A 17,406-nucleotide genomic window follows, 5' to 3' on the forward strand; every position below is an offset into this window, starting at 1 on the left:
TCTCTTTCTCTTTCACTGAGTAAATGACAGTGAGTGAATGATAAGAGAATATTCTAGTTTTAGGGCGGTGACATATTCCTTTAAGACTTTTTCTCTAACAATATAAGCAAAGCTTTTACTCTATTTAATGTTTCAATAGACTGCATCCGGAATATTGTTTCCAGTATAAACAGTTTTAGCATCAACAAAAGTTTAACAATTGACTTCTGATGGATTACTCAAATATTTCCTTAATGTAATAGTGATAAAACAATATTTGTAAAGGGTTTATAGGAATCTTTAGAAAAATATATCAAAATGAGATCTGGTCACACTTCATACCAAGGCATATTTTAATGCTGGTTGTTTGGATGTTTATTTGAGTACTTCCTCTTCGTTTGTGGCAGGTAGCAATTACCTGAGCTGAACTTGGGCCAACATATATCACTTGTTGCTTTACAGTAAAATTTGGATTTCAACTAAAACAGCAACACTGATTCAAATATTTTACTTTGTATCCTCTGGCCAGAGTAAAATCTACAAACCAGCTCAGTCAGCTTTTGAAAATAGGCTACACACCTCTGTCATTAATGTCTATAACACCATGTAAATCTAAAGAATTATTCAGGCCTAAAAATGAAAAAGTCATCAAGTGATGTTATTACAAATGTTCTTAATTTATTGAAGAATTACAGAGACAAAATTGAAATGTCTGAAAAAGATTCCGTGATTTACTGAACACTGAAGAGTGGTAAATTCTGAAGATTTTTGATTGTCAGGAATTGATGTCAATCTTGGCTGACACGAAGTTCCCGGTGGCGAAACATATTGTTGGCGATCCGGGAGAAAACGTGTCATTCCAGAGCAACATCAGTACTTTGTCATATACACACGGTTTGCACAGACACACATTTCTAAATAAACCTTACCTATAAGCAACTACTAACTTAATATTGAATATAGGCATAGTTATATTCAAAGACATTTCAAGAGTAATACAGAAGTACAATATCATATCTGAATGAAGCCAAAACACAATTTTCAACTTTAAGTTCCTGCAAGAAAGGAGGGCCACAGAATCCATAGCCAGCTGTCAATCAACCAAACAGCTGCATTATGGGTTCCGTTACCATCCAGACTGCTGTGGCCATTTTCACTGACACACCATGCATAAACACATCCAGCAATACTTCGTCATTCAACCTAATTACATTCATCATGTGTTCCTTAATGCAAGTGAAAATGTAATAAGATTGAAACATTTTTTACCACAAACAAGTTTGATGTTTCCGCAAGAGAATTAAACTTGTTTATTTATCTTGCTTCATCTGTAGACTTGTATCTTGAAAAACCTGTTCCATATCAGAGAAAGAGTGGGCAGAGAGAGGGAGGGAGAGAGAAGGAGAAGGGGGGGTTATGCAAGTTAGATGAAGACAAGATGAAAAGAGAGGATATAAAATGAACTAAATTAAGTCACATGAAGTCAAACATAAAGAGGAACTAGGTTGAAATATGAAGCTTCATTTTAGAAATAACAACCTTGATGGCACCTTATAAATATTTAAGTGAATTCTAGTTGAAGTGATCTCTTCTCTACTGTCTTTCCGTCTTTTACGAGAAGATTTCCTTATATTTCCAAAACACAGTGGAATGAGTCAGGGAGAAAAATGAGTCAAATGATTAAGAGACAGTTTGTATCAATGCACATTTACATGCGTATTTTTCCATTTCAGTGGGATCAACTTAGCAAAAGAGAAGATAAGTTAGCAAATGAAAGAAACAAGAGGAGGAAAGGTGAAGGGAAATGAAAGAAAACAATTTGTCACAATGATGAACAACAAGTGATTAAGACACATTGAACATAAGATAAAAATAGACAGGTATGAAAGAGACGAGATTAATAATTCTGTGTTACCTGCTTCTGTCATTCCTCCTCTTTCTTGTGCGCACTCCCTTCTCTCTCTCTCCGCTCCCTGGCTTGTGCGAGTTTGTCAAAGATCGTTTGCGTATTTATGCCTCCTGACTTCCTCCTCAGAAATCTGAGGAACATTTTCACTTTCACTTCTTCACTAGGCTACCCACAACCTCCCCCTCCAAACATCTATGTCTTTCCCTTCTCTTTTCTCTTCTTATAATTCCTGTCATCTCTCTCTTTTGATTTATACATTTTTCTCTGTTAATCTTTAAACTTTATAAAAATATATTATGGCTGATTAACTAATTTCATTGTAGGTGTAATGCATTTATGTATTATATATATATATATATATATATAGACTTCTAAATATAAATCTATATGAGAACTAGATATGTGATTTTTCTAATATTTTAAAAATGTTTCAGTTTTCTCAGAAAGCAAAAAAGACAATACTGCTGCACACATTAATATACAACTGTCAGTCATTTTTTGCTGTGTATAAAAGCGTTAAGAGATCTGGGCCCAGCTGGGATGTGCTTCCTAACGGGCCAATATCATATTTCATTTATGAGGAGCCACCTGGTGCTCTCAACCCAACCTGTCCAGGTGCGGGTCCATTAGTGAGCATGTGTGAACGCCTGTTTGGAAAGTCCGGTAGTTTTGGAGGTGAAGGCTGGTTCCCTTGAGACGCGCTTGCAAAATGAGGAATAGTGTACCAATGTCAATGTCTAGCAGCCACTTACCCACACACCCACAGATTCAGGATTTGAAAATCAATTTATTATGACAAAAAAACAAAACATGCAAGTCAAAACTATGTTATAATTTACATGTCACAGGCAGATTTCTATGAAGGTATTCACATGCACACACCTAAATTGAAGTGTCAGTTCTCTTTTTATATCAAACTTAACATAAATCCCATTAAAATAAAACACTTCCTGTTTCACACAGATTTAACTGCACTCATTCATCCGGTTTTCTTCTCAGGACTGTAAATGTGGACTGTTGTTTGCTTATAATGATGCATATGCAGGTATTTTTGTATTTTATGAAACAAGACAAGAGTCAAGACAAATATTCGTGGCAAAAAATGTATATTTTTAAACAAAACTTGTCAAATGATTACAATCAAAAACAATTTTTGACATGTAAGGCATCCGATACATACAGCAGACGGCATGTTCTTCCCACAACCACACGTTCACGCACACTGGCATATGCTCAGACATTTACACACGGGTTCTCTCCTCACTAAGAGGAAAGGCGGCTGGGAAGACGAGAAAGAGGAAGCTGAGGTTCTCGGTGTGTTCGGGTGCCTGAATGTGCAAAAGCACGTGTGGAAGTTCATTAATGAGGGTTTATGTGCATTTGGCTGTGCATGTACTGGCATCTGTAGTGTCTTTAAAACAGGCGCTTCTCATAGCTGAAAGAACAAAACAAAAAAAAGTCAATTTATTTATTTTTTTTATTAAAAAAAATAAAAACGTACACTATATCATTCAAAAGTTTGGTGTCGGAAAGATTTTTTTTATGTTTTTGAAAGAAGTCTCTTATTCTCACCAAAAATGCATGTAAAGACAATATTGTGAAATGTTACTGCAATTAAAAATAACTTTCCATTTTAATATATTGTCATTTAAACGTCAAAGCAAAATTTTCTGCATTATTACTCCAGTCTTCAGTGTCCACATGATCCTTCAGAAATCATTCTAATATGCTGATTTGGTTCACAAGAAACAGTTATTATTTTTATTTGTGTTGAAAACGGTTTTTCTGCTTAATATTTGTGTATACCTTGATAAACCTTCTATCAGAATTCTTTGATGAATAGAAAATTCAAAAGAGCAGCATTTATATCAAATAGAAGTCTTTTGTAACATAATAGATGTATTTTCTATCACTTTTGAATAAAAACTTTGAACGGTAATGTACAATATCTTCAGACTAAGAGTATGAATGTTCAACTACCTGTGTAGGCTGTGCACTCCACCCTCCATTTGAGCTGACATTGTCCTCTTTTCAAACCTCAGTTCACCAGAATACATCATTGCCCTGAGATAGATGTAGAAAGAAAGAGAGAAAAGGGGCAAAAAGAGACAATGAAAAATAGTCTGTAATGGAACTCAAACATGCGAGTGTCTGTTTTAGCACTGCATTATTGTGTTAAAAGTGCAGTGTATAATTTCTGTGCCACTAGTGTAATCAAACAGAATTGCAAAAATAAGAAATAATTGGTTTGGAAAAAAAAAAAAAAAAACTTTTTACAATTTAGTTTGGCATCACTAGTGGCACAGAAATGATACACTGCACCTATAAGTGCATATAATTGCAGGTATGCGAGTAATTAGTGCGTTTGCATGTACCTCAGCTGTGTGAGGCTCTTAGCACCGATGTCTTGGCAGGAATGCTGTATGCCAACGAGGAGATATGGAACAAACTTATGGATGGAGCCTTTATCCTGAACTGCCCCTGAAACTCCCTGAGCTACTTTAATTTTATCACTCTCACTGAAAGAGAGAGAGAAAGAGAAGACAGAAGGGTTGAGAGAGTGAATTTGGTTTATTTACATTCTGTAGGCTTTTCGGTCTTCTAAATAATAGTTGTTTTACTTGGCTTTTATAAGCGTTAAATATGTTTTATCCAAACCTCAAGATCAGGCTAATTATCATCATGCATTAGTCTGTATAAGCAGCTGTGAAACTGTAGTCAGCTTGAGGCAAAGCAGTTTAAAAAAACATGGGGTAAACTGTAATTAGTGGGTAATAATAAACAAAGCACTGTGTTTGGGAGACAATATATTCTATATATGTGCTACCTGAAGTATCTGCTCTGTGAGCCAAGGTTCTTGTCCATGGCATCCAGTGAGCCCATCCCTCTGTACTTCTTCAGACGGATCCCATCCGAGAAGAAATATTCACCAGGAGCTTCAGATGTGGCAGCGAGCAATGACCCCATCATTACTGAGGGAGAAACCAAAAGCAGAAGAGAATTTAGTTTCAATTATGATATTAGTCTAATACTTAAAGGGATACTTCAGGATTTAGCATTAAGCTTTGTATTAGTAGAAAACCTGTAGTATTTTCAAATTACCGTGCTTTCTACCCTCATATCCCCCTGAGACGAGAGATTTATGTATTTTTTGTCTGGAAAAAATCCTCCGATGGCGCAAAAATCGTCATTTCGCGTCATCGGAGGATTTTTTGGCCAGAGGCTAAAGACTACAGTCAGTACAGTAGGGGCTGTCCCGCATGTTCTCAACCCGCCCATAGAGGGTGGGATCTCACTCACAGAATGTACACATAGTGTCATCCATCTTTTTTTGGAAGCTAAGCTAGCAGGCTCTTGTTCTGTGGAGAAAGCTGAGTAGTAGGGGTTACCATCCTCTTTTTCCAGGACATGTCCGGCCGTCGAGATCGTACAAAATGTCCGTGATTCAGCTTTTGCTTTCTGCAGTCGCCATTCATTGTTTACATGCACACCTTTTGTTTCAATCTAAATGAATTCATTCCGATTGGTGAATCTGAATGTAGTGTTTACATGAACGCTAAAGAAGTGATCGGTTGATGTGCGTTTTAACATTGCTAAGAAAATTCCCGCTCCTCCGTGAGAGATACGAGACCGGTGCGTCTCACAGGTGTCTCTCATCAGTAATCACCCCCTCGGCCTCGTCCTGCTCGCCACAGTAAACATAATGAATGGCGACTGTAGAACGCAAAAGCCGAATCCCGGACATTTTGGGCGATCTCGAAATCCCGGGCAGACTCATCACGGAGACTCACTAGTAGCCTAGACTTGTTGTTTAACTACTGCGCTCTGTTACCGGTAGGCATGGCCTGCTAGGACAGCGAAGCAAGTGCATTCTGGGAGTTGTTGTCTTTCATACATCCACATAAGCCAAAAATACATTTTCTGGCTTTTCTCAGTCTAGAAAGCTCCAAATTCAAAAATAATTTCACATTTCTTCTACATAAATGACCCATTTTAAATACACATTCATCTTTCCAGAGGTGAAGTATCCCTTTAAGATATAATTATCATTTTATTAAAAAATAAAACATAATCAATAATAATAATAATGGTGAAATATTATAATTAGCTGGTGTTATCGTTGACAAACTATTTTTTTTAAAATTGGTAATTAAAATAAAGATGAAATAAAATAAAACGGGTATTAGATGAAAATTATTTAATGAAAATTAGAAATCTTATCTTGCTTTAACCAACTGAAATAAGTTAAAGTACTGAAATTACTAAAACATAAAAAAATCTAAATATTAAAAAACCCCGCAAAAATGACGAGCACTTAAACAAAACGACTAAAACAAAGTGAAATTAAAATAAACTGAAAATGAATAAAAGCTCAAATCTAAATATTAATAAATACTGTAATAGTATATAAATAAAACAAAAAATACCACCATCATTTTTTTTTATTATAATAATTATACTAAACAACAAGCCACATTTTAAATCTTATAATCTACTGCAGTGATTGCAAGTTAATCTATATGTAACCCACATCTCACCTGTAGATGCTCCTAATGCAAGTGCTTTAGCAATGTGACCGACTGTCTGAATCCCCCCATCTGCAATGACGGGCACGCCAAACCGCCGAGCATATTCTGATACCTTATACACGGCTGTTGCCTGTGGCCTCCCGCATGCCAGCACTGTGAGGACAACAAGAAATAGAGACCTGGTTATACTTGACCCTTACTTACAAATGACCATTACTATCAACTTACTTTACACTTGCATATTCTACAAATACTAAGTGTGCAGATTAGGACAATAATATGCATTAATATTCTTCACTAACTGCTGTTCTGTCACAGACATCCATACTCTCTCTCACACACGTACAAACAGACAGACTGTCACGATCAGTGAACTTTACTCGTTCAGTCATGTGACTTCAGTCAGTGACAATCAACGTTACGAAGACGGTATTACATGTGAATTTACAATTAGGCCAAAGCAAAAATGAAAAAAAAAATTCAGAGTTCAAAGACAAGGTTATCGTTAGACGAAATATGTGGATTTCTAAAAGTGGAATTTTAGATGTGAGATTTTCTATCAATTGTGAGATTAAGGAGAGGAGAAAAAGGGGTGCACATTAGCAAACCAGAACGTCTTGTTTTGACAAACAAGAACGTCCGAGAGCCTAAATGGAAAGGACAGACCAAAGGAAAATGATTTGAGTTTTTCTCTTAAAATCAACTAAATATTTTGTTCAACTACCATATCTGTGTGTGTGATCTTATGCAGGAACGCTACAAAACCGATAAAACAGCAGCGGTGAGCATGTTATATGCACACACACCTGTCAAACCCACATAATTATCACTGTTGACAGAGTAAGGTCCAAAAGTCTGAGACCACTAGTGCAAACACTACTATTTTGATTAATGCAACTGTACTCATTAAACATTATATTAATTAATTAGCATAACAATTAGTGAAAAGTTGCATGCGAGATGCATGGAGATCCATGCTCTCCTCCTCCCATCCTATTCAACAGAACTGATGCCTGGTTGCCAAGGGAGTTTTTGGCAATTTTGTAGTTTTATTTTAGACACAGTATGAGAGGAGCACAGAGAAATGAGTCATCCATTTACCCATAACACACTTTCTATAGTCACACCATCTACACTGCATACTGTAAAATGAAAAAAAATAAAATAAAAAAGTGTGACTGAAATTAGCAAAAACTATACTGAACTATAAAACAAAGACCTTTGCTGCAGTGACACTTATGACTGCAAAACACTCAGCTTTGTTAACAAGTGCACTTTATACGCTCCAGTGCTCTTTCAGAAGCTCTAAAAGGTATTTGGACACTTTTGCCATACTTTCAGCATTTATATTATACATATAAAACATTGAAGCAAGTGACATAGAAACAAACACTGCTATGGCTTTTCTCAGAACTAATTTTACTTTTTGTGCCAAATTGATAATGGCTTTTAATCAGCGAGTCCAAAAGGGATTTTTTAGCAGATGTATAAAGTCAGTTCCCATCACATTAACTATGAAGATGATACACTGATGTTTGAAGAAAATGACCAAATGTTCATTGTTGTTATTTTCAACAGCATATTTGGTACTTTTTGCAAAATGTTGATGAATATAAATATGATGACACTCATACATCTTTAAGTTTGACTTACATGTCCAATTACTTTTCCGGGCCACTGCACAAGCTAGTACACATTTGTTAGTGAGGGATTCTGGGTAACAGACTAAGATCAGAGGAAGTGCCAAACGCCATTACTGACAGGTTAGTCAGACAATGACAAGCATCCAAAACCCCAAAAACCAGCAACTACTTCTAATGATGCAGAGGATTTAACCAATCAATGCAGCAGGCTGTGGGAGAGGGCAGGCAGAGTGAGGTAGTGAGCCAATGGGGTCTCTGTATGGGGATCAGGGGGAGGGACTTACTGGAATATCCCGTAACAGTAGTTGGGCTTTTGGGGCTGTGGAGCTTTAAACCAGGAGGAACACTGAGAGGAGCTAGAGACATAATTATAGAAAGGGAGATAGAGACTGAGAAAGAGAGCACACTGTAGCTCTGTTTTAAAACCTAGTGAGCTGCCTCACTCCCTTCATATGCAGCTTCCTTCTTAGGAAGCATTCTTACTAATTGTTATGGAACCTCGTAAGGGATTGATTTGGAATGCATTACAAAGGCTGCAACTCTGCATGCCACACAGCTAGCGCTTCACAGGAGACTCGACTAGCAATTGATTTCAATAGATTTTGATTAGCATGTTGTTAAGATAACAGCATGATACAATAAAATATATTAAAAAACATTTTATAAAAATGTATGGTAAGATAATACATTCGAATTACCATGAATCAGTTTTACAGTATTAAGCAATAATTAATAAAATAAGTTTATTTATAATTAACTTGTCTCTTGCTTTGTCAGCAATCTTAGATTTGTTCTCAATGCATTATGGAGCTAGCCTGGGAAAACCCAGACAACTTCTGGCAAATTTATATTTGCTCTGAAAGTTAGTCTGGCAAAGAGCTCATTCAAGCCCATTTCCAATCCGTCAAAATCGAGGAACCAATCAGAAACGTTGGGGCGGGCTTTACACGATGACGACAGTGCTGGGATTTTGAAGCAGATTTTGTAGCCTACATTACAAAGATGGATGCCGCCGTCGAACATCACTCGTTCAAATCAGCTATCGCGTCTGTTTTAACCGATTTGAACGTTTCCTATTTGTTAAAAACCGAGCAAAGAACAACACTCGGAGATGTTTCTCCGCCGCTCTGCATACGTCATCTCCTTCATCGCTCTGATTGGTTTTAGGTCTATCCGCGACGTCCGTTGGTGACGCCCCTCTGGAAATGATTTGTCTATGACGCTTTGCCAGACCATAACTCAGTTGCAACTGAGAATGGTCTGGTTTTAACCAGGCTATTATGGAGCTGCAATATCCACAAAATACACTACTGTTCAAAAGTTTGGGGTTGGTAAGATTTTTTTTAAAAAAAAATTAATTAAGTCATCTATGCTCACCAAGGCTACATTTATTTGATTTAAATAAAATAGTGAAATTCTATATTATAATTTTCTATTTTAAAATGTAATTTATTCCTGTTATGGCAAAGCTGAATTTTCAGCATCTCCAGTCTTCAGTGTCACATGATCCTTCAGAAATCATTTAATATGCTGATTTGCTGCTAAAGAAACATTTCTTATTTTTTATCCATATTAAAAACAGTTGTGCTTCTTAATATTTTTGTGGAAACCATGGTACTTTTTTTCCAGGATTCTTTGATAAACAAAGTTCAAAAGAACAGCCTTTATTTAAAATATAAAACTTTTGTAATATTATCTTTACTGTTACTTTTGATAATGCATCATTGCTGAATAAAAGTATTTATTTATTTATTAAAACAAAGAAAAAAAAGAAAATCTTACTGACCCCAGACTTTTAAACAGTAGTGTACCTCAGAAGGCAGCATAATTATATACCCTACCTTCTGGAACAGTCTTTGCTAAGGTTTGGAACAGAGCTGATAAAAAAGGGGGACTGATGCAAAAAAAAGAACAAAAAAAGCTAAATTATGCCATAGACAGTCGAAAAACTGAGAAAAGCAAGGAAGAGCCTTCAGTACCTCCATCATTCAAAGCGACAGAGAATATACAAACAGTAAATGGACACTTATATAGACATACATATTCTCTCTTAAAAAAAAAACACAAGATATGCAGTAACAAATTTAAACTTTTCTCCACAGATTCTAAAACCCCAGAAAAAAGTTGGGAAAAGACAGGAGATGGGGGCAGTGCAGACTGTCTGCCAATAAATCTGCACAATTACCTCACAGACCAAGCCAAATGCAGGGATATTTGGGAAATGGACTACTCTAACAATGTTAAAAGAGGACCAGAGGAGGCACTGGACATTAGGTGCTCCCTCTGGAGAAACTGATTGTGGAAACACAGCCTGTGATTGGCTGAGGGGCAGGCAGCCAGGTGTGCGATTGGTGGACTGACCTTCTTGTGTGATGCAGATGGAGCCGCTGCCCATTCCCACTCTCAAAGCATCCGCTCCAGCGTCAATCAAATTCTTCGCCTGAGCCGCAGTCACCACTACAACAGAGAGACAACTCAGTATGTTAACTGTGTGTTTGTAGATGTCATGTTCAAAAAGTGTGTGTTTAAAACTAACCATTGCCACCAATGACTTGTAGGCTGGGATATTTCTCTTTTATATACTTAATCATATTAATCTGAAAGATGGAATTTCCTTGGGAAGAGTCCTAAAGCAATGAGAGAGGAAAAAAAGGTAACCAAATAGGACAAAAATAAACCATCTTTATTCATTGATACACGGAGAAGCATAAGGGCCGTTACATAGTCAACGCGAGCAACGCGAGCAAGCAACGCGAGCGACGCGAGCTACGCGCTACTTTTCATAGTACACAAGCGTCACCGGCGATGCGTGAAATGCAATACACCGATCGCGCAGCAGGGGGTAGTAGAGTCTAGAGTCGGGTCACGTAATATTCAGATCAAAATGGCAACTGAAGCGGAGTGCATATTGCTGATTTTACATCGGCGGCAACAAAGGATGTATACGAACAAGCTCGCATAAATGTTCCTCTTCGCCCGCCATTGTATTCAAATCTTCTTCTTCTGTAAACATAATAATATACCTTTTTATGTACATTACTTGCAATGTCGCCCCCACCGACAACGCATAGTATTGCGTGCATCGGCGCGTCGCGTATCAAAAACTAGGATGACACATTTGGCTACGCATCGACGCATAATGGCGGCCGAAGCGTAGCGATGTGTAGCCTTGCGCACGCGTATGCGTATCGATGCGTTGACTATGTAAGGGCCCTTAAGGCCAATTTATACTTCTGCGTCGAGTGTACGCCGTAGTGTACGGCGTGGGCTACGCACGTAGGCGACGCCGTCATGAGCATTTATACTTCTGCGTTTAGGTCTGCGTTGCTCTGCAGTACAGCGCCGAAACGCTAGTTGGCGGCGGAGGGTTTTAATGTTCCACTGTGTTTAGATTCCTCGCGGCAAGAAGAAGAAGATTCCTCGCGGCTGTTTTGAGTTTAGGTTACTACAAGCAATGGCGACTGAAAGAGAGCAGATCATGTTGGAGTTGGAGCTTATCGAGGTGGAAAAGGTAAATTTTTAGTTTTTTTTAACAGTTTCGCTGTACTTAGAATTTAAAAATGGCGGGCGGTGCAGAAGAACACGCCGGAAATGCATAGGAGGAAACGCGATGCTACCAAGCCGACCAATCACAGATCTTGCGGTCCGCGTCGTCGCGACGTGTAGTTACATTTTTGAGGAGGTGCGCGTCAGGTTACGGCGAAGGGTACGGCGTATGGTACGCGTCTGTGCGTATGCTACGCCGTACCTACTGCGCGCACCCGACGCAGAAGTATAAATTGGCCTTTAAGCCCAAAAAAGGCCTCACCAGGACGACCACATCTACGCCAGCCTGCACTAGCAGGTCGAGTCTGTATTTGTCATCATTGTGTGTTCCGATAGCAGCGCCACAAAGCAGCTGTTTACGAGAATCCTTTGAGGCCAGCGGGAAATCTCTGTTCTTCTTCAGATCTGTCCGAGCGATGATGGCCACCAAACAGCCCTCCTCATTTACTATAGGAAGCTTGCCTATAGAAAACAAACACTGAGTGTAAGAATTTCACATCGGAAAATTATCTTGCAATTATAAAAATTGCAGTTGAGTATTTTTATGGCTAAAATCATTTTAAAAATGGGTAAATAAACAAATTAATTAACCTTTAAAAGTAGACAATAGATAGATAAACACGAAAAAAAATTACACAGGTAAAATTGTATTATTTTTAAAAGATATTATAAATGCACTTGAGAATAAAAATACTAGAAGTTTTCCTATTGACACTTTACTAAATGCGGCGATTTAAAAATAATAATTAAATTGACAGTAAAGACATTCATAATGTTACAAAAGTTTTTTATTTGAAATAAATGTTGTTTTTGGACTTTATTCCACCAAAGAATCCTGAAAAAAATGATCATAGTTTACACAAACATTTTAATCCGCACAACTATTTTCGAAATTGATAGTAATAAAAAATGCTTCTTGAGCACCAAATCGGCATATTAAAATGAATCCCGAAGGATCATGTGACACAGAAGACTGATGTAATGATGCTGAATTTTCAGCTTTACATCACAGAAATAAATTACATTTTAAAAAGTAAATAACATATTAAACAGTTATTTTAAATTGTAATAATTTTTCATAATATTATCTCTTGAAATATTACCCTTTTTTTTTTTTTTTTTATAAAATAAACGCAGACATTAAAATGCAGGTTAATTGACTTGTTAAAAAAAATGTACAAAATAAAATCTTACCAATCCTAACCTTTTGAACAGTAGTATATGTTGCATGCAGCCAGAAAAAAAAAAAATGCAAAGTGATTGTCTTGCAGTTATTTTGTGGCACACCACTGCTAAGATAGATGGATAGATTGTTTTATTTAATGCTATGTCAGCATCTAAGGCTATTTTCATGGCAAAACTGTAATTACAAAAATACAAATATCATATAAATACAATAAAACCAAACAAACAAACACAACAAGTCATAATATACCATATATTTTTTAAATTCACATATGATAAAAAATCCAAAACCTTTTTAGGCATAATCTTACTAAATAAGTCCTTAAAGACCCACTCCGATGAAAATAATGTTTTTCTAGGTGTTAACATGTTCTTGTGGCATTTTTCTGATGTTAGAGGACATATCTTGAGAAAAATCAGCTCAAAGTTGTATTTCTGAGTATTTCTACATTCAAATGGCTGTGAATCAGTAGCAGGCGCTAAAATGCCGGCTAAAATCGACTGGAGTTGTGACGTAGTAACTCCACTGGGCGTCTCCACACGCGACGTCTTGGAGTGAAATAATGATCGGTGATCGGTGATAACCTTGATTAACTTCGGATAATAATAATTAACGTGTATATAATACTGTTGCCCCACCGGTATTGGGGATGTAAGCTAGCGGGAGAGACAGAGCTCTCAGCAACGGGCAGGGGGAGGGTCATCTCCGTGCCAACGGCTCCGCCCACAACGCAGAGGCGAATTGCTAATGAGCTACTGCCGCTCTGCTGAAGCGAAGTCCCAGAAAACGGCACAGGTTTTGTGATTTTGGCTAAAAATGGCATAATCATAATTTAAAGACCACTGGGAATGTTTAAAAATAGCTCAAAATATGATCGGAGTGGGACTTTAAGTGAAATAACTTCATAAAAGAGCATTCTACTTGTAGTAAACCCAGGACAGTCCAATAAAATATGTTTAACAGAGAGGGGAATCTTACAAAACATGCATAGAGTTGTGTCTTCACCTTTAAGCAAAAAAGCATGAGTCAAACTTGTATGACCACTTGATCAGATCTAGTTTTAAGAGTCCACTGCCAAGAAGTGGTGCATGAAACACTGCTATATAGGTTAATAAATAGTTAACATTCATGTGAATGTTTTATTTGGTTCAAGGATTACTCCAAAACTGTCCTCAGCAATAAGAGGGTGAAGAAAGAAAAAAGGGCAAGGAGTTCTCATAAACGCTTAAAGTCTACCCCACCTTTCTTGCTCCTCTGGAGGATTTCATTGGCCTCTTTCAGTGTCACTCCTGCTGGAGCTACAACCAGATCATCCCTCTTAGTCATCACCTAAGTGACAGAAAGATAAGGTGAGTTGAGTTCAGTAAAACTGCTTAGCCCTCGCCCTCTGTGTTAAGTCCCACCCACCTCACTGAGGGGCAGGTCATGCTCCGACTCTTTGAGGAAGTCGATATCTCGTGATGAAATGATGCCGACCAGACGTCCACCCATCTGTCCATTGTCGGTGATTGGAATCCCACAGAATCCGTGTCGCGCCTTAGCCTGAAAGACGTCTCTTACCCGCTCATTAGGACTCATCACCACTGGATCTGTAATGAAACCCTGTTCGTACCTCTAAGCGGGGGCAAAGTGGAGGAAAAGGGAGGGAGAAAAGTCGAGTAGAGGAGTAAAAAAGGATGTTCTATTAGGCATTTCTACTTGGGTGTCACATCAATACATTTCACATAAAACAGAATTAGGTGTGGATTTCTTATTCAGAAGGACAAGACAACTGTAGGGTAGAGGTCAGAAGAAAAACAAATATTACAAATCAGTAGAGAAGAGAAAAAGAGTATACAAACATAAAAAGACAAAGACATAAGGATGTAAAGACTCACCTTGACCTTGCGAACTTCGTTAGCCTGGAACTCTGGAGTGCAGTTATGATGAATGAAGCCAATCCCACCAGTCAGCTGTGACAACACAACATTAGGCCTTAGAACATAATGCTACATGCATAAAAGATCATTCTTTGTAAATTTAAGTTCGAAGACTTTTTTGATGAATTCCCTATTGAGGGATGAGATGTACCAAAGGGTCTTATTTTTACTTATTTAATTTTTTTTTAAAAAGCCATTAGTTTATTCATGCCCAGCAAAAACCATTAATTTGCTATTGCTAATCAGTGGCATGTGGTTTTGGGGAGACTGGACATAAGACATAAGTCTTTTTTATCAATCAATATTTTGCTCCCCTTTCCTGGAAGAGAAAGACTGTAAAATGTTTATGGCTGCTAAAGTGATTTTTTAATCATCTTTTAGGACTAAATTTGGTCCAAAAGCTAACAGACATAAATTTACAAGGCACAAAACTCATGTCTTAATTCATGGGTCTTTAATTAATTTTATGGATATCAAAATATGAGGCCGCATGTTTGCAAATTAACTGTTCAGGTTCTTTTGTAATGGTATGTACACACTACACACATATAGACATTAGTGCTTATTCAAATGTCTATGCAGTAAGACCACTTTAAGTTTATGTGATGAATTTTGTCAATCATCCTCTTACCGCCATAGCAATGGCCATGTCAGACTCTGTGACAGTGTCCATTGGCGACGAGACCAGTGGGGTTTTCATTGTGATCTGTTTGGTCAGCGCTGATGTCAGGTCCTACAAGGAGAGCCAAACTAAATTAAACCACATCATCCATCCAGAAGAGAAAGCATTATATAGAGGAGATTGTTTAACTTACCACCTGGTCAGCTGTGAAGTCAATGTACCCTGGCAGAATCAGGAAATCACTAAAAAAGAGAACAGAGAAAAGGGGCGTAAGGGTGTGAAAATGTGAGTGATGGTGATTAACTAATTTGAAGCTTCGTGATTTTTAACACATAATGCATCACTATTAATTGACAGATTTAACAGAAAAAAAGGTGAGAATTAACACCGTCTATAGACAATCAGAAAACATTTTGACAAACTATTACAGGGTTGTTTGGAAAACCTATTTAGAAACAGTGCAATTCAAGAAACACTAACATTATATATTTGCAAGTTTATTCTTGAAATTCGGCAGAATTTGGAGTTTAATAATGATTCAGGGAGTTGTTGACTCGAGAACCGCTCTAACCGATTTGGTCCAATTCGCCAAAATTCAACTCTTTCAGCGCTCTAATCTCGTATACACTGATACATACACAACACGTTGATTATGTTCCAAAGAGTCTTTTTATCCATGTCACACACCATGCTGTTTACTAGTGTCAAGTAACGCCCCGTTTTATGATAAAACGGAGTAGGCTACGTCAATGCTGCAATCTTATGTCCAACGTAAACACAGTTCCTTGGCGTACAATTCTTATGTTAGATGGTAAACAGAAAGGCCGGCGTTTCAGCTTTAACTCGGAGACGTTAAATGCTTTACATGGCACCAGAGAATTCGTAGGGAAAACAACCACAACATACTTCACAAAGTTCAACCTATTTATAGCACATTTGGAAGAAAAGGAAAAGCTGCTTGAGTTGTCATGGTTTAAGAATAGAATGACTCTGCTTGTTTGAACTTGGCATTATGGAATGGCAGCAGCGGATCTCAGAGCTGAATCACCCACAGTTCATCAGTACTTCCGAGTTCCGACATGACTTGATATCTTTTGTGAATCCACATGGCAAAGGTGGCACCGCACTGACATGCCTTCCACGGTTATGTTTATGCAGTACTGACCTACGTGAAATGGAATTGCATAATAGATGAATGACAGTGTGCTATCACAATATAACATGCTGGATACTAAACCACATAAACAAGGACCGACAACGACACCTACAGCAGCTCATTTTAGCTCTGTTTTAAACGAAGCTGCATACTGAGAGAGCACATCTGCAGCGCTGACTGGCAAGCCTGTTTAATGTTTAATAGCAAGCATATGGAGAATGCACAAGTGGGAATGAGGCACAACTTGAGGGGTATTTACTTGTAGGTAAGTCCGTCTCCGCAGTTGAAGAGCTGCTGTCCAGTTAGACCGTCGTCAGGCACGTAGCCCGTCTGTCCGCTGATTAAATAGTCCGCCATAGTGGATGAAAAGCGTCAAAGTCCAAATTCTCACGAAAGTTTTTCAAGACAGTGAGTGAGTTCTGTTCTTCTCTTAGCTTCAATCCGACACGGTCTTCAAAGCCCTTAATGACATTAAATATCGCAAAAAGCACAGGTTTTTAATAAAGAGACCGGTCTGAATAAAAAAAGACCCCAGTGTACTCTTGTTTTTGGGACTGAAGCTGCCCCGTAGTGCCCACAAGCATCACACGTGTCTGTGTGGAGGACGTCCTCGTCTTCCGCAGATATAAATGAGGTGTCTTCGAACGTCACTTCCGGGCTGTAGCAGGGGGGCGTTTATTCACTAAAACAGGTTTAATTTTCCTGTTATACGAGGGTCGGAGGGTGGGCTCTCGTTATGTCGCGCGCATGTGTGCACAGCACGAGGGGGACTTCGATTTAATTTTATCTCGCCACTCTGCTCTGCTGCTGACTTTATTTGGCATGAGTGAACTGACCTGCATATGCAGGCCCGGGAGCGCGCGATGACACCTAATGCCCCTCGAGTCTAGAGCACGCAAACACCATGCATTTAAAGG

The 17,406-nt window shown here is 38.1% G+C and overlaps 1 protein-coding gene across 2 annotated transcripts; it reads right to left on the minus strand.

The window, feature by feature from the left end:
- Positions 1-2,655: 2,655 nt before the first annotated feature.
- Positions 2,656-17,083, minus strand: impdh2 (IMP (inosine 5'-monophosphate) dehydrogenase 2). 2 transcript variants are annotated; one of them, XM_056260883.1, is made up of 15 exons: positions 16,749-17,083; positions 15,527-15,575; positions 15,343-15,444; positions 14,670-14,744; positions 14,200-14,406; positions 14,034-14,121; positions 11,869-12,068; positions 10,597-10,687; positions 10,422-10,517; positions 8,345-8,416; positions 6,427-6,570; positions 4,716-4,860; positions 4,264-4,407; positions 3,869-3,952; positions 2,656-3,323 (listed from the first exon to the last, which is right to left on the minus strand). In XM_056260883.1, exons 1-15 carry the CDS (start codon positions 16,844-16,846, stop codon positions 3,302-3,304), a joined length of 1,617 nt encoding a protein of 538 aa, XP_056116858.1. In that variant the 5' UTR covers positions 16,847-17,083; the 3' UTR covers positions 2,656-3,301. The 2 variants fall into 2 exon arrangements, with proteins under 2 accessions (XP_056116858.1, XP_056116859.1); XM_056260884.1 differs by lacking the exon at positions 8,345-8,416 and having other exon boundaries at positions 16,749-17,080.
- Between the last annotated feature and the right edge of the window lie 323 nt (positions 17,084-17,406).

Source organism: Rhinichthys klamathensis, unplaced genomic scaffold, assembly GCF_029890125.1.
Source record: "Rhinichthys klamathensis goyatoka isolate OS25496 unplaced genomic scaffold, OSU_Roscu_1.1 h1tg000180l_1, whole genome shotgun sequence".
NCBI lineage: Eukaryota > Metazoa > Chordata > Actinopteri > Cypriniformes > Leuciscidae > Rhinichthys > Rhinichthys klamathensis.

Bases quoted from the DNA above. Each gene is read 5' to 3' on its own strand.
- impdh2 (XM_056260883.1), bottom strand. From the start codon at position 16,846: ATGGCGGACTATTTAATCAGCGGACAGACGGGCTACGTGCCTGACGAC. The intron at 3,953-4,263 runs GTACATGCAAAC...CATCTATCTCAG, and splicing joins AAGAGCCTCACACAGCTGAG to GGCAATGATGTATTCTGGTG. The intron at 3,324-3,868 runs GTAGTTGAACAT...TTGTTCTTTCAG, and splicing joins GGAGTGCACAGCCTACACAG to CTATGAGAAGCGCCTGTTTT.